General features: G+C 39.8%; 1 protein-coding gene across 1 annotated transcript; it reads right to left on the bottom strand.

Moving 5' to 3' along the window:
• Positions 1-11,404: 11,404 nt before the first annotated feature.
• LOC121925253 (olfactory receptor 5V1-like) lies at positions 11,405-12,346 on the bottom strand. Its single transcript, XM_042457150.1, has one exon. The coding sequence runs from the start codon at positions 12,338-12,340 to the stop codon at positions 11,405-11,407; it is 936 nt and encodes a 311-aa protein (XP_042313084.1). The 5' UTR covers positions 12,341-12,346.
• Positions 12,347-16,368: the final 4,022 nt, after the last annotated feature.

Here is a 16,368-nt window from a genome sequence, read left to right as displayed (position 1 = left end):
TTTATTTATATACTGCTTTTCCACAGATCAAAACGGTGTACAGACAATTAAAACCATACAGGCATTTCATAAAAGAATAAAATCCCATAATAAAACCATACAATTACAGAACTCTAAGCACAATCATTCGCCTTTAAGGGTAAGCAGAGAATCGATGGCAACAGGGTAGATAACTTCATTCTTCAGGGGGTGAAGGCTTGACAAAAAAGAAGTGTTTTAAGCCTCTTTTTCAATGTTTCTAGGGGGGTTTTCAGACAGATCCTTCCACATCTGTGGGGCCACCACTGAAAAGGTCATCTGGCATGTGGCAACATATTTGGAAGGTGGAAGTACCAGTAAGTTCTTCCCAGATGTTCTGAGTGTGCATGACATACTAATAATGATGCTTTCAAGAGGAATAGGTTTAATGATATGTTGATGCCATCCACACAACATAATAGTAGGGTGATGCATTACCTTATCCTTTCTCAGTTAGGGATAGCTTCAGTGAGTTATTATGTTCCTAATTGTTAAAAGTAGCTTTCCAAGCTTAACCACATTTTGTCAGTTACAGGGATGACAGACTTCAGGTTGAAGTTGTGTACCTACAGTCACCCCTCCACATTTGCAGCTTTGACTTTTGCAGATTTGACTAATATGTTATCTCAAGGAATCTCCAGGTTCTCCAGTACAACTCTGCCATAGGTTGATCATAGAATTGTGCTGGATGACCTAGAGGTTCCAAAAGTGAACTCTTCTCTTGGCATTTGTAGGTCTTCAAGTAGGTTTCTATGATCACTTTCTGGCAGATGTTTGCCACAGAGTTATGCTGGAGGACCTAGAGATTCCTAGAGAGGTTTACAAAGTAATTTTTTTACATTTGCATTTTTTCTACTTTCATAGGGGTCTTGTGACCCTAACCATAGTAAATATGGAGGGCCCACTGTATTTTGGTTTTGTTTGTTTGTTTGTTTTTCAGTAGAAGCTGAGAACGGCCAAGTGGAATCTAATTCAAAAGACATACAAGGAAAATCAAAGAGCTCTGAGTACCATAACAGAATGGAGTTAATAGTCCTTCCCACACAAAATCTACTCCTAGTTATTCAAAGCTTTATTCATTTCAACAGTACAATTTTGAGTGGGAGGAAAGTAATTTTGTTGTTACTGTTGCTAAACAATTAGGCCTAAATCCAATTCTTAGTCCCAGCTACTTGAAACCTATTGAATCAATGATCATCTGATAAGTCAACATTATGTAGCTTCCATTGTTAGTGGGTCTACTCAAGTTGGGAATTACTACTGAATTTAGGCCTTGGACATTGAAAATTGTTTCTAATCTGTTACAGATAACCTGCCAGTAAACAATCTATCAGTAGATCCTTCTCCACTCTCTATCAGCCTTTGAACTATAAAACATTGTCTCTAAAGAGTTTGCACTGAAAAAGGAGTGACAAATCCTTATCCCTTATCAGAACTACAGAGGAACAATGGGTGGTAAAATCCTCATCACCACTTGATAGTTATGCACATATACCATAACATGGTATTTTGTTAATAGGTCAATGGTTGCCTCTCTTGTCTGAACAGAAAGGAAGTTATGAATAGACAACAAACAAAAAAAATCGTTAAAGGTGGATATGTTACATATACAGGGACAAATGAGAAAAGGAGACAATTCAATAAAACAGAATAGAGACAGGACTAATCCAAGTCACTTTGCATAAGGCTAACCCAGACCATTTTGCATGGATACTCTTCAGATGTATATACAGAAGCAAACTGAATGGGCAGTTGAACCATATCAACTGACAGCAGGAGACTCATGAAGCTAGAAGACTAGTTTAGGGGCCAAGGTGTTCAAAGAAGGTGTGTGGCACACACACCTTGTCTTCAAGAGAAAAAATGGCCAAAGGACTCAGGAGAAACAAATGACCAGCTGCCACTGCTGTCCCACAGCCTCTGCTACTTGAGATGGTTGCCTCCCTCTGTGTAATCATAGAATCACAGAGCTAGAAGGGCCTTATGGTTATCTTGCCCAAACCCCTGCCAGTGTGAAATGGCAGCTAAAATGTCCCACAGCTAAAATATCTCAGACATCATATGTGATCCATCCTGTGCTTATAAACCTTAAACAAAGGATAGGCCACCACTGTCCAAGAGAGTCTATTCCACAGTCGGACAGTTCCACGTGAGAGGAAGTTCTTCCTAATGTTTAGTCTGAATCTTTCACATCATTTGAATCCATTGTTTCAGTTCCTGTCCTCTGATCCAGCAGAAAACATTTGTTCACATGACAGTCCTTCAGATATTTAAAGACAGCTATCACATCTCTGTCTTCTCAGGTTAAATATTCTCAGCTCCCTTAATTGTAAGACCAACCCTCAGCAGAAGAGAGGAAAATTCTGAAAGAAAAGCAATTATGATATCTGAATAGAGATAGGTGTACAAAAGTTGGGTGTATGGTTGCATGGGTTTGAAGATCTATACCCACATTCTAGAGTGGAAAAATAAAGGAACAATGAAAAATGAAACAAATGAGAAAAAACAAAGGTTTTTCACTGAATGAAGTTTAACAGGAGACTGTCACAACAGAGTGAATAGAAATCATGTACACATTATGTAACTGTCATCCACTGAGCAGCTCACAAATATCCAGCCACAGCAGCTCACTTTACAGGAAAAACTATGCATTGTAGACACAACAGTCCTAGGAAATGGGAGGAGTGAAACAACAAGACTTGTGGTATATTTCAAAACTATTCTTCAGTCCATTTCTGGTTACCTGTACGGAAGTGAGTGTCTGCAGTTGAATGACCTCCAGGTCTTGAATGGAGAAAGTTTATTAAATCATAAACATGCTTACCTGGGAATAAGCCCCAGTGAACACATCAGACTTTACCACAGAGTAGACAGACACAAGAGGCTTGATTTTGAATCAAGGGTTCCATAGAATAAATATGTGACCTGGATGTAAATGTTTCAGTAAAACCTAAACAATATTGGCAGGTGGACTTTAATAAAAAGAGCAAGGTAGGCTATATTTTAGACGCAGGAATGGGGACAACCACCTCTGAGTATTTCTTGCTTAAGAAAATCCTATGAAATTCATACCATAGGTCAACAGGCAACTTGAAGGCACATAAACACAAACATGGGAACTGAGTTTTTAAGTCCTCAGAAAGGCATGTGTCCTTGGATCTCTACACATAAGTAAAGCTGTAGAACCTTTTACTTGACCTGGTCTTATATATTTTGCAACATCAGTCTTATGAGCAGAAGTTTGGCCAGCAAATCCCCCACCACTGCCACTTTATTTCCATGCCAGTAATAGCTTTATTTGCTCCATTTTTCTGTGTTGGGCTGCTGTAAAAAAGCTGCCTGAGTGGTAGCAGTAATAATCATTGCACACAAGAACTGGTAGTACTATATCCAGGGAATGCTTTCCTGTATGAAACAACAACTTTGAGTAGAAAGAAACAGTTATGTTAGCCTGGAATCACACTGAGTGCAGCAGAACAGACTAAAGGGCCATAAAGACCACAGGAATTCAGGAGGTACATGAACTATAGAAGAAAGGTCTCTGGCTAGAACTTTAGAATGTATAAAGCTAGACGTTTATGATTTCTCCCTATCACAGTTCTATCATCTCTGTTTTAGAAAGGATTTTGTTTAAAAAAAGGAAAGACATGAATACACACAGGCACACAAAACAGATAGACAGACACAGGACATACACAAGTAATGCCTTTAGTTACAGCATGGAAGGGGCAACATGTGTCTCATGAACCAAGTACAGGTCCTAAAGTAATTTCTGCCGAGCCCCAAAGCCATCCTCAGATTGTGCCACTGAATTTCAGTACAAATTGGATAAACACCCCTGAAGAAAGAATTTTTTTCCCCTTTAAGTTCATGATTTGCCCCCAGAAAGTGAACATCAACTTGTGGTATCACCTTGTTTTGACTGGAATTTGTTATGCTGCTGCTGAAATTCAGGTTTTCTGATCGAGCTTATTCTGTCATATAAACCTGCTTCTATTTCGAGAACTGGGGAGATTCTTCTCTTGGTCCCACCAATCTAAAAGGTATATCTAGTGAGAATATCTAGAGAGGGTCTTCTTGGTGGTTGCTCCAAGGCTCTGGAACTTCCTTCCTGGAGTGATTAGACTGGCACTCTTCTTGCTATCTTTTCACAGGCAGATGAACATCTTTTTTGTTTCAGCAGGCCTTTCAGGACTAATTGCTCAGGAGAAAGGGCCTCTCATAATGTACTGGTATTATTTATAGTTGTTGTTTTTCTTATTTAATGGTTAAGCTTTTGACCACTTTTAATTCTATTGATAATTTATTTATATATTTTTAACTTTTACATTATGTGAATTGTTTTGACTGTGGCCCTAAACAGACCGGCACTTTGTGCCAGCCTGGGGCCAAAAGTAGGGCTAGATAGGGCCCAGCTCTACTTCCGCTGCCCATGCGCCATCTTGGTGCATGTCCATCCACACAGGGCACACCATGATGATGCATGGGCATCAGAGTGTCCAAATGGTCCTGGCTGGAAGGGGCGTTATCATGGTGTGCAAATGCCATTATGACGCTTCATCCAGGAAGCTGCTGATAACAGCTTCTTTTTGCTCCTAAGAGGGAATGGATCATTGCCGCGGCAAGCAGTTGCCACAGCAATGATCCAGGGCAGAAAAGGGCAGCGTCTCGCTGTTGTGTCCATGTATCTGCTTTAATTTTTGTAAGACTCCTTAGGTCTTGGACTGGGGGGAAAGGTGGCACATAAATAATGATAATGATAATGATAACAACAATAATAGCAATGAAAATGGAATAATTCTCTAGTGTCACTTTATGCCAGATTTCAGCAGCATGACAGCATTGGGTGGGGGGGGGAGAAGGGAAGTGCATCATGTGGCATGTTGTGGCTAGGAAAAATGGTCTTTTAGACATGTCCTAGAAAGACAAAATAGTTCTCCAGACCCTTAACACTTTCTCAACCCTGAGTTATATATTATCATGTGGACTTCAGAGTTGCCTCAAATGAGCCATGCAGCTCTAAACCATCTTTTGTGACCAGCTCCCCAAGGGAAGGATGGGCAAAGCCTGTCTCTACCCGTGGACCCCAAAGCTCTTTTAGTGACACTTGTCCTCTCCAGCCTTCCTTCCTGCCCCCTTTTTCTCCCCCCACAAAGAGTGAACTATCTAATTTGAAGTAACAATTCACCTTTTAAATAGATTACATGGGGCCCCTGGGACCTTCAGCATGCAGAACATATGCTCCAGCCCTAAGCTATGGCCTTCTTTCAGTAAAGGAACTGAGACTAAACAACCTGAAAAATCCCTTCCAACTTCTAGAGAGTATGAATAAGTGTTGTCATGGCAGTTCTTGTGCATTTTCCCCACCTCCTCCATTGTTGTGATTCTATGAGTAACTTTACAAAGTCATGACGTTCTAAAAAGTTTGTTGTATTCAGGAGGTGTGTTTCTATAGAATCAGGAAGCTGGGAAAAGGAAACCAGTCTTGATCTGAGCTCTAGTAATACTAACATCTGGATGTGTATTCTGTCTGGCTTGTTGTTTTGCTATGCTTCATGTACATTTGATCATTCTTGCTTCACATGATTTTTGGCTTTTGGCAAAAACAGAGAGATGTGCAATGTCCTGATGGGAAATATCTTAAGATGTATCACATATCAAAAGAGAAAGAAGATACAACATAGCCATCCCTAACCTGTGTTCCATAGAGCTTATGGACTGCACATCTCATAATTCCCAGACACTGGCTAGATTGTTTGAGGTTGATGGAAGTGAATGCCGAAACGACTGGATGGACCTGGGTTGGAGAAGCCAGTCTAATTAAAGTCTACTTCAAACCTTAAGAATTTGGAATTTGGGCTAGTTCCTAATTAAATCGCAGATATTTATGTGTTCTGGAAACCTTTAAAACTCAGCATGTCTTTGTTCTGTTCACTAATTCTTCAGGGGGATTTAACTGAAACTCTCTAGATCAGCAGGAGGGTAATTAGGAGTTCTGGATCATGATGGTTGCTCTGACGGATTTGGCCTGATGAACCAAGGATGAATCAGCAGCTCTACCACAATCCAGCCATTGCCATGATATTTTAGAAAGCATGGATGCAATTCAGATAACGTAAGCATGATAGTGTCTCAGCATATGTGCAATTATTCAGTTCCCTTTTGCAAGGATGATTCAGAGTGCGAGGGAGCTGCAGGACTGGGGAAGAGACAGGAAAATGGGTGCGGATACATGCATACATCTGCCAAAAAGCAAGGGGAAAACTGGCAGGCAAGCAGGGAGTGCATGGCATGAGAAAGAATAAAGACAAAGGGAAGAGGCTCAGCAGAAGGCAGACAACTTACATGGCAGGGGGAAGCAGGGTTTTTGGTGACTGCATTTTTAAGCCTCTGAATTAGATATTTGAAGACTATTATTGGCATCAAAATGCAAACAGAGAATCTCAGTCTTCAGTATTTACAATGCAATTTTTCTGAACGGATGTATGTGTGTCTGCATATTAGATTTTTTATTTGGTTGTATAACTAGCCAGAGTATTTCAAACACCTGTTTTCTTCCTACCAGGCTCTGCTGCCCTCTTGTGGGAAGGAGGAAAATATCTGTAGGAAAGAATTACATGCTTGCTTTAGTTGTGGAGGGTTATCCATCCAATTTAAACACAAATCTCTACTAGACAGTGAAGCCAATGCAAGTGTAAACCAGGGCAGCAGTCACTCAGCATAGGTTACCAAACAGAAGTAAACTGTAGTGTCAATGGCACTGATATTTAAAAGTCATCTCACCTCTGAGTTCTGAAAAACCATATATTACTGCATCCTATCGGTTTTCTAGCTATATGAAATAGACTGGTTCCCTTTACTGACAAGGCTGTTAGCTGGAGCACAAGAAGAGAAAAATAAAGAGTCTACAATTAGGGAAAATAACTGCTTCCTATCTTCTTTAACTATTCTTCCAGTTATGGGCAGGTACAGAGCACTGTTAAGCACAAAGTCTCCTTTCCTATGCAAAACCAAGCTCAACTCCTCTGTATTATAGGAACAGGGAGATTCTTATCTGCTGTCACAGCATCTGCTCAGCTTCCTTGATCCTCCACTAAACCCCAATACCTTCTTCATGTGACTCCGGATATTTGTATATCTTTCAGAGAGACCCAGTGTGATGTAATGGTTTGGGCATTGGACTCTGGAGACCAGGACTCTGGAGACCAGGGTTTGAATCACAGCTTGACCAGCAAAACCCACTGGGTGATCTTGGGTAAGCCATACTCTCCCAGCCTCAGATGAAGGCAATAGTAAACCCTGTCTGAACAAGGGTATGAATGATAGATTCACCTTAGGATTGCCATAAGTCGGAAACGACTTGAAGGAACACAACAAAAAATATCATTCAGCCACAGAGCCACTGGTAAGGACAGCTTTCTGCAATTGACAAGCACATGAGAGGCATGTGAAGAAAAGAACACACATAATATTGCCACTTGCTTGCAAAAATAATCCTCCTCTAGGCTGCAGGCTGTGGCATATTATTCACTGTTCAGGGATAAGTGGGGATTTTGCCTGATTTGGGATGGGGAGTGCAGGACTTAGGCAGAAGGACTTGATGATTTTGATGGGCTGGATTCTAACTTTGTGTGGCAGGACCTTCATCTTGCCACTCAAACACACCTGATCTATATGGTTCATAATGTCCACAGGAAAGAGAGAACACTTTGAAAGATCCAGAATGAGGTGGAGGGGTGAGGTCGGGAGAGATAAAGGATGGATCTTCAAAGGTCACATCTTACATTTTTATTTCTTCCTTCTTTCCAGTTTTCAAAACATTGATATTCCAGTTCCCTGGTCTGTCAAACTGATTGGAAAGCATCAGAATTATCTGTAAGCAGAACACTTTGAGGAAAGTTCTATATTTTAAACGATTTTCATATTTTAATTATTTAAATGTCTTTACCCACACTATAAAATTTATCACACTGAGATTTTTGCAGCTCAGATCCAGGATGACTCCTGGTTCAGCTATGTGAATTCATGTTATAATGTGAATGTTTTATCACAGCTGGTTGCTCTTCCGTTGCACTTCCGAAACAAGGGGGAATCAAATCCAAAGCAAGTCACGTGATGCAGATTCAAGCAAAGCGGAATGAGTGCAAATTGTAGTACCACACTGGTGGGATTCAATTATTCAAATCATCACCCTTGCACATGGTCAGTGGGGGTGTGAATGCAACATGACCTTGTACGTTTCCAGGGTGAAAAGGGGCTCAAGTTCTTGTTCCCCGTTTTGCGTAATTGTGTGGTTGCATGAATATTTGCCTCGCAAATCTTTCTGTGTCTTCTTCATTCCCCTTTTTTATTTCCCCTTCCATTTCAGCAATTTCAACACACACATAGATAGATAGATATACATATCTGTATATTCAATTCACATTCACACACATACACACATGTATATATTCCAAAAAAATGAGTTGCCCTACAAACACACCTCCTCCTCCAACATAGCATCCGGGAAGTGCGCCTGAGGCAGGGGGATAGGAAATGGAAGAAAACCATACTCCCCTCCATTGCAGATGGGAGGTATGGGAAGCCCAAGGTGAAAAACAGGGTCCTGCCCAGTTCACGTTATAACGTGAAAATGTTTAACAAGTGCATAACTCCCAGGAAAGGTTTTGGCCTTATCCCAGAAACAACAGAGCAAACAACACCCCCCTCCCTCGGTTGCCCTGAAAGTGAAAGGACCACTGAAAGGAAATGGGGGGAAATTGCAGCACTGCATCATGGGAAATCTGCAACCTGGGGGGTTTGCGGTGGTGTAATAGAGCAGAAGCAAAGTTGCATTCCACAGCAGACCAATTCTGAGTGAAATCGAAGGGAGCTTGGAAGCGGATTCTGTGAATTCACTTTTTTTTCTGAATTCATCAAAATGAGGAATCACTTTGGAATCACTGCAGAAGCGCCACTGTAGGAGCGCCCATAGAAAGGAATTGCGTGTGATAACATATTCACGTTATGACGTGAATTCACATCATGTCAGATCTGAGCCACAAAAACCTCCCCAAACCTCCGTGTGATAAACTCCTATTTTGGAAAGGAATTTAGAAGAGATGGGAAGTGATGAGTTACAAGTAACTGTTTATTTATTTATTTCCCATTTTTTTTCCATGCAGGATCCAAGGTGATTTACATTGCAGATTTTCTACATATTGTTACTCTTTTGGTAACAGGATGCAACAAAGTTACATTTCAGAATTAACATGTTAAATAGTTACTGCTTTCATATGGAGGGGATAAAGCAATGCTTTCTAGTTAAAAGTTGCATTTTAATGACATTTTTGAGGCATTTTAAATTGATTTTTCAAGTTTTATGCCAATTTTTTATCAATTATTTTTGTATTAACAAAAAATCCATGAAAACATAATGAGTAACACATGTTATTTAAAACCTGCAGTACTGACGATAATGATTCCACTGAGGTGCGTGTGTAATCAGCTCCATTAAAAAAATCACATTTTAAAAAAGCACCTTTCCAAATGGTGGTATTTAGTCCAGCCTGAGATCTTGAGAATAAGTAGGTTGTTAGTGGAAGAGAGACAGACAGACAGAAGAGAGATCCAGAGTGCATGAAAAGACATTGAAAATTACGAGTCTTTCATAATAAAAATTGCCACACTAATAAACAAAGGGCTAGTCTACACTAGGAGCAAAAGTTTGAATGGACTCTCCATACAGTGATCAGCAATTCGCTTCAAATCACAATGGGAATGGGCCCCTTGTTTCTAACTTCAGTGCAACTTTGGGCCAGCAGTGTTGACACCGAAGAGGGGAAAAAACTATGTGTAATGGTTTCAGACTGGGAACTGGTCCGATCATTGAGTTAAGTGATGGCATCTGCCAGGTAAGTGATGTGTCCTGTCTCCCCATCCCACCCAGAATCCAGGGTGTATCCATTATTCACACTACAGGAAACATCAGTTCCCTGCAAGCTCCAAAGAAAACTTTTAGTTTTTAAAACCTGTGTTAAGATGGTATACCCCAAATTGGGCTATCTATCATGTGGCCATACTGCACCAGATTTGAAGATAAGGAAGCATGCTATGTGGCTTTATTCAAGCAGTGGGTGGTTGGTTTTTTTCCTCTTGTATAAACAAGCCCAAAGGCAGTGGTTGTTTCATAAGGATCTACTCCTCTTTGGATTTACATGATATGAAGGATCAAATGATGGCTTTTCATAGAAATGTTACTGAGATGGTAGGAAAAAGAAACTCAATTTCCTCACAAAATGGACAATATGTTTTGTTAAAGTCTCCGCCAGTACTATTTCCACTGTAATTACAACTATTCCTACTGCATCAGTGGCACATTTTTCATCAAGGATAAGTTTACTATTGCGGGGAACACCACATTTTTCCAGTTCTCAAGTAACTACTCCAAGAGCTAAAAAGTGGCTTACGTTTGCATTGATGCCAAAGCCCTTTAATGTTACTCTGCTCCTGGAATAAAGCCATAATAGAGAAGACAACCTTTGCTCACAGGTAATGCCTTTGAGGATATTGCCAGGGAAGTCTGCAATTGACCCTCCTAGGTGGCACTCAAGTACTGTACTTATAATTGAACCACTGGTATTTAGGAATCAACTCACAGTGGTGTTCACTGCCTCTCTATACTTGACACAGGCAGAGTCCAGACAAGCACTCAGTCCTTCTGTTCATCTATTTGCAGAAGTTTCCCATCCCCAGATATTTAAGAGACTCCTGGGAAACAATTCTCTGTCCTCTTTAACAGGCTGAGAAGGGGAAATATACTTGGCTTCACCATTTTGAGGTCTCTGGATAAAGGGTAATATATAAATATTTTAATTAACATAACAATAAATAATATTCAAACACTTTGGAAGACAGAGTGCCAGTTTATGTGCAACAAAAGTTCATACCCAAATATTTTTTTGTGGGGGAGATAATGTTGTCATCTGGCTTCAAGTCATTTTTGACTTATGGTGACACAGAGGAAGGCTCAATTCTTGGGCAGAGACATCTAGCATAACTACAGACTGGCGTAACTTGGCTCCTCCCTTACCCACCCCTACTTCACACTCTTTTTTGGTTCTTTTGCTAGATGATCTTAGCACATGCACCATTAAAAGCTTTTTTTAAAAAGTTCAATTTGTTCACCCACAATTTGTGGGTGTATTTGTATGTAGTTCAATTTGTGGTTCAAAAATTAGAAATTAGACTTCTTCATCTTCAAATGTGATATTACTTTTGTAGGAGGCATGAACATTAATCAAGTATTTTCTAGGGGTGTTGGACATAGAAAAGGTTGAGAACCACTGGCGTAGTGTGACATTGCCCTAATCTCCTCCCTACCTGTCCCTCCTCTTCTCTTCAGGTTTTAGGAAGAAAAAGAGAAATATTTCTTGCCCATTCTCACCAGACCAGCCTTTACCTCTTTATTCCTCAGGCTGTAAATAATTGGATTTAACATGGGTGTGACAATGCAATACAATGAGGAAACCAAAGTATCTATATCCAGGGAGTACCCTGAATGGGGCCTGTTATAATTAAAGTTGGCAGTTCCATAGAATATGAATACAACAACCAAATGTGAAGTACAGGTGGAGAATGCTTTAGCTCTGCCCCTGGCAGAGCTGATCTTCAGGATAGCACTGATGATGCGGACATAGGAGACCAATGTGAAGAGGCAGGGGCTGAGTCCTATCAAGGCACTGGCAACATGGAGCACAGCTTCATTGACTGAAGTGTCTGAGCAAGAAAGCTTCAGAAGCAAAGGGACATCACAGAAGAAGTGACTTAACTCATTGGACTTGCAGATGTTCAAGGAACATGTGAGAAGGGTGTGCACCAGTGAGTTTGTTAAGCCACACAGCCAGGAGAATGCTGCCATTTTCATGCAAGCCTTTTTACTCATGATGCTAGAATAATGCAAGGGGCTACAGATGGCCACGTATCGGTCATACGCCATAACAGCCAACAGCACAGATTCTGTTCCTGCACAAGTAATGAGGAAGAACAGCTGGGCAATGCATCCTGCATATGAGATTGTTTTGCTTGGTCGGAAGAAGTTAGCGAGCATAACAGGGACAGTAGCAGAGGTGTAACAGATGTCTACAAATGACAGGTTGCTCAGGAAATAGTACATAGGAGTGTGAAGTGTCAAATCAGTTCTTATCAGGGTCAGTATCAAAATATTTCCCACCAGAGTAATAGTGTAGATGGCTAGGAATACTAAGAAGAATAGAGCCTGGAGATCAGGGTGGTTGGAAAAGCCCAGAAAAATGAATTCCTCTATGAAGGTTTGGTTTTTCATTTGCTCAGGACTGTTTCTGAAAAGGAAAAGAATAACCTTTCAAAGACAGACAAGTAATCAGTGTGTACAAAACATTCAGGATACACAGTCAAACAGCAAAAACTGATACTGATGTCTTCAGAGCTACTAAATCTCAAATAGATTATTGCTACTGATTTAATTTCACAATTATTAATTCATTGAGGGTAAACTATACCGAAAATTAGGCAGAGCCCAGGTCCCTAGCAGCTGATCACCCCGATGACAGAAACAGAGAAAGAAAATGTAGGGAGGGCAAGAAACAAAAGGATAAGCAGGTGGATTAATGCAGTAAAGCATGTTGCTGAATTATCAATTAAAATTTTTAATTGTCAAAACTGCTCTTGATCTGTTGTAAAGCCCTGTAATTTACCACGTTGTTCCTGCTTATTTGTTCTGCCAGGTTTTGTTGTCTTCTCAGAATCTTTAGTCATTGGATTTAGGTCTTATTTTTCTCTCCAAAACTGGACATACTCAAGGTGGCTCACAACAAGATGGAACCAACCGTACAATTAAAATACAAACCAATTCAAATAATGCAGCACAATTAAATTTAAAGCATAGCTTAAATCAATCAAACACAATTTAAACATTACATTTTGAAAACACAACACACACATGCACACAAGTAGGCACTGCCAACAGATACATCAGTATTCTCTGAAGTTTAGACCTCTGCTGATCAAATTTTGCCAAAATTCTAAACTAAATTTCAGTCAGTTCATATATCAACTATGTGAATACTGTTTTGATTGTTGGTGTACTGTATGTTGTTGTTGTTGTTGTTCTTGCTTGTTATTGTTGTTGTATGCCTTCAAGTAATTTCCAGTTTATCGCGACCCTAAGGCAAATCTATCACAGGGTTTTCTGGGGCTGAGAGTGTGTGAGTTGCCCAAGGTCACCCAATGGTTTTCCATGGCCAAATAGGGTTCCTGCACAATGCTGGCTCTCTTCTGATACCCTTACTGATACCCTGTTGGAAATCAAATATCTGTTTTTATCTTTTATGTCAGTAGCAGCTCAGCTTTGTTTGTTTTAATTGTTTGCCGCCTCCTCCTCCTTTCTTTTCTTTTCTTTTCTTTCTTTTTTTGCTGTCCTAATCCAATCCATAATTCTATGCAGTGTTGTGATTGGCTTCTTCTTCTCTCTCTTTTTTTAAATGAAAGTTACAGACATCTTTTCCTACTACAATGGTTGGTAATTGTTCTGAGTATTTAATCAATTAAGAGAAGGATACTTCACCCACAAGTATTAGAAACTCTGCCATTTGGTAATTTGGTACTGACGTGCCACTTGTTTGCTGTTTATTCTGGAAAGCTACACTGAAACAAATGGTATAAGCATCATGAGATTATAAAATTGTGATGACATTAATCACCCGCCCGGATTCCTTGTAATTGGGCGGGATACAAATAAATCATGTATTATTATTATTATTTATCAAATGCAAAAATGACAACTTTTTACCACTTCGCAAAACATGAATACCCTGAAGGCATTAGATTCTACCTTGTCTTGGATCCTAAGTAGTAGGGTCAGACCTGGTTAGTACTTGAAAGTAAGACCCCCAGGGAACACCAGGAGCTCTAGGCTACATTCAGAGGAAGGTAATGGCCAGCTGTCTATGAGTATTCCTTGCCTAAGGAAATCTTAAAGGGTAACTATAAACTGGAGTCAACTGGAAGGCATATAACAACAACAACAACAACAACAACATTGTGGCTACTTGGAAAATGCAGAATCCAATAAAACTGTGAAATACACCCATAGTTTAGTGGATGCAAACTCACCTCAAAACATATGATAGAAAATGCAGAAAATGCAACCCAAAAGACACCAACTTATCATGTATAACCTATTATTGCAGTTCCCTTCTGTTGAAAAGTTATTGTTAGTGATCCCAGAAAAGGCTGGTACTGTTATTAGGCAGAGTGAGGAAGCTGTTTCTGAGTGCTTGAGCAGATGGAAAATGTCTGGAAAATGATGTATATTTACCACTAGGGCATGAAAATGTGTTTGACATTCTGCTCAGGTGTCAAAATGTCTTGGTATTCCTGTTGTTGGACACCTATGCATCTTCAGGCAGTAAAGTATCTTGCACTGGCTCTGACTATAACTGGCTTGCTGAAGAGAGAGAATAAAAATTGCAGGAAGTAAAGGTGTTTGCACACAGAATTCTCAGAAGCCAGCAAGGCATTGGTTCATGGGGGGGGGGGGGGGAGAAAAGAAAAGAAACAGCTTGTTGTCCTATTTCTTTTTAGTCGCCACTGATGCATTTTGCTTCCCTAATAGATACCAATTGTAGTAATGCAATTTCAGAGGTGTGAGTGATCCACCATTGTGCAGCATCTCAGAAACTTGTATTTAAAAACATAGACATCTCATGTAAGCCATATTAAATCAGTCCTGGAGCATTAGCATATTTGCCAACTATCCCGATTTGGCAGGGACAGTCCTAATTAATCATCTATTATTATATCTGTTCACAGTGGCACAGTGTGCGGGGTGTGTGGACCATACAAGGTGACATCAAAGGGGTGTGTGACACCACTGCTACCTTTTGGCAGAAACAGGCTGTGGCGTTGACCTGCTTCTTTTTACAATGCTTTAAGAGATGGTAGGAGTGGGGTGAAGCTCAGTGGAAGGGGAAAGGAGAGGCCCTAGATTTAAAAATTCACATTTCACATTTCAAATTTTTAATTTTTTTAAAAAATTGAAATTTTTAATTTTTAAAAATTCTTTTAAAATTTTCTTTTTTAAAAAAGAAAAATCACTTTTGAACCAAATCTTCATTATGTATATGTAAATACATTTAGGTTGGGCATATGATATTGTAATTTGAAAGTATACATTTAATTTTACTAGTTGTTTATGTCACAGCTATTAGCATTAGAGTCAGTGGTATATGGAAATTATTATTTATGAGTAATGTTAGCGCAAAAAGGCATTACTAAGCATTCTGTATTTATTGTATGGTGTGAAATGGGAGGAGGTCAATGGGGGAGTGACACAAAGAGTTACTGCACCGGGTGACACAACCCTTTGTCTTGGATCATTTCATATGACGTAAACTGACTTAAAGGTGCAAAAGTAGTTTGCTCTCATTTAACTCAACAGGGCTTAGGAGACAGAATGGGAAAGCGCCTAGGCCTTTCCAGTAGATGCATGCAAAAGCAAGCTGCTGCTTGTCTCATGCATAATTTCTGCAATCTTGACCACACTGCTGTTGCGTGGACACATGTGTCCCAATTTTTATTTGTTAAATGTTGGAGGGCATGCATTCATTTCCATTAAGTAAGCCATTTATGAAAAATAATTTGTTTTGTTGCAATAAATAAATAAATAAATAAATATCCACTACCACACTGGCCTCTTATTTTTCCCAGCTTATTTTTCTTGTCTGAGAGAACTTATTTTCCACAGCCTTGAAGCAACATTAATTTTTTAAAATATATCTTAGCTCATAAATAATTTCCATGTGACACTGTATGCTAAATCTTTGTCTTTCCTTTTTGCCCTTACATTGCACAGAAGGTGATCTTAGTTTGTAGGGTTCCCCCTCCCCATTTTGCCCTACTGGGTGTCTATTTTCTCATAAAAATGTAATTCCTGCTAAATCAAAGATAAGCTTTATAGCTGAAATCTGTATTTATTACCATCCTTAAGACATAACATCCATTTGGACATCTTCATGAAAAATTACTTTGTTTATTTCAAATAAAACATTTATACATCGTCTTCCAGTTTGTGTGTGAGTTAACCCTACATTTTCTGACAGAGAGGAAAATCAGATCCACAAGATCATAGAATCATAGAGTTGGAAGGGACCACAAGGGCCGGCCAGTCCAACCCCTTGCCATGCAGGAACTTACAATCAAAGCACCCCTGACAGATGGCCATCCAGCCTCTGTTTAAAAACCTGAAAAGAAGAAGATCCCACCACACTCTGAAGCAGTGTATTCCATTCTCTAACAGCTCTTACTGTCATGAAGTTCCTCCTAATGTTTAGG

This window comes from Sceloporus undulatus, chromosome 3 (assembly GCF_019175285.1).
Source record: "Sceloporus undulatus isolate JIND9_A2432 ecotype Alabama chromosome 3, SceUnd_v1.1, whole genome shotgun sequence".
Taxonomy (NCBI): domain Eukaryota; kingdom Metazoa; phylum Chordata; class Lepidosauria; order Squamata; family Phrynosomatidae; genus Sceloporus; species Sceloporus undulatus.
This window is presented reverse-complemented; position numbering and strand designations above follow the sequence as displayed.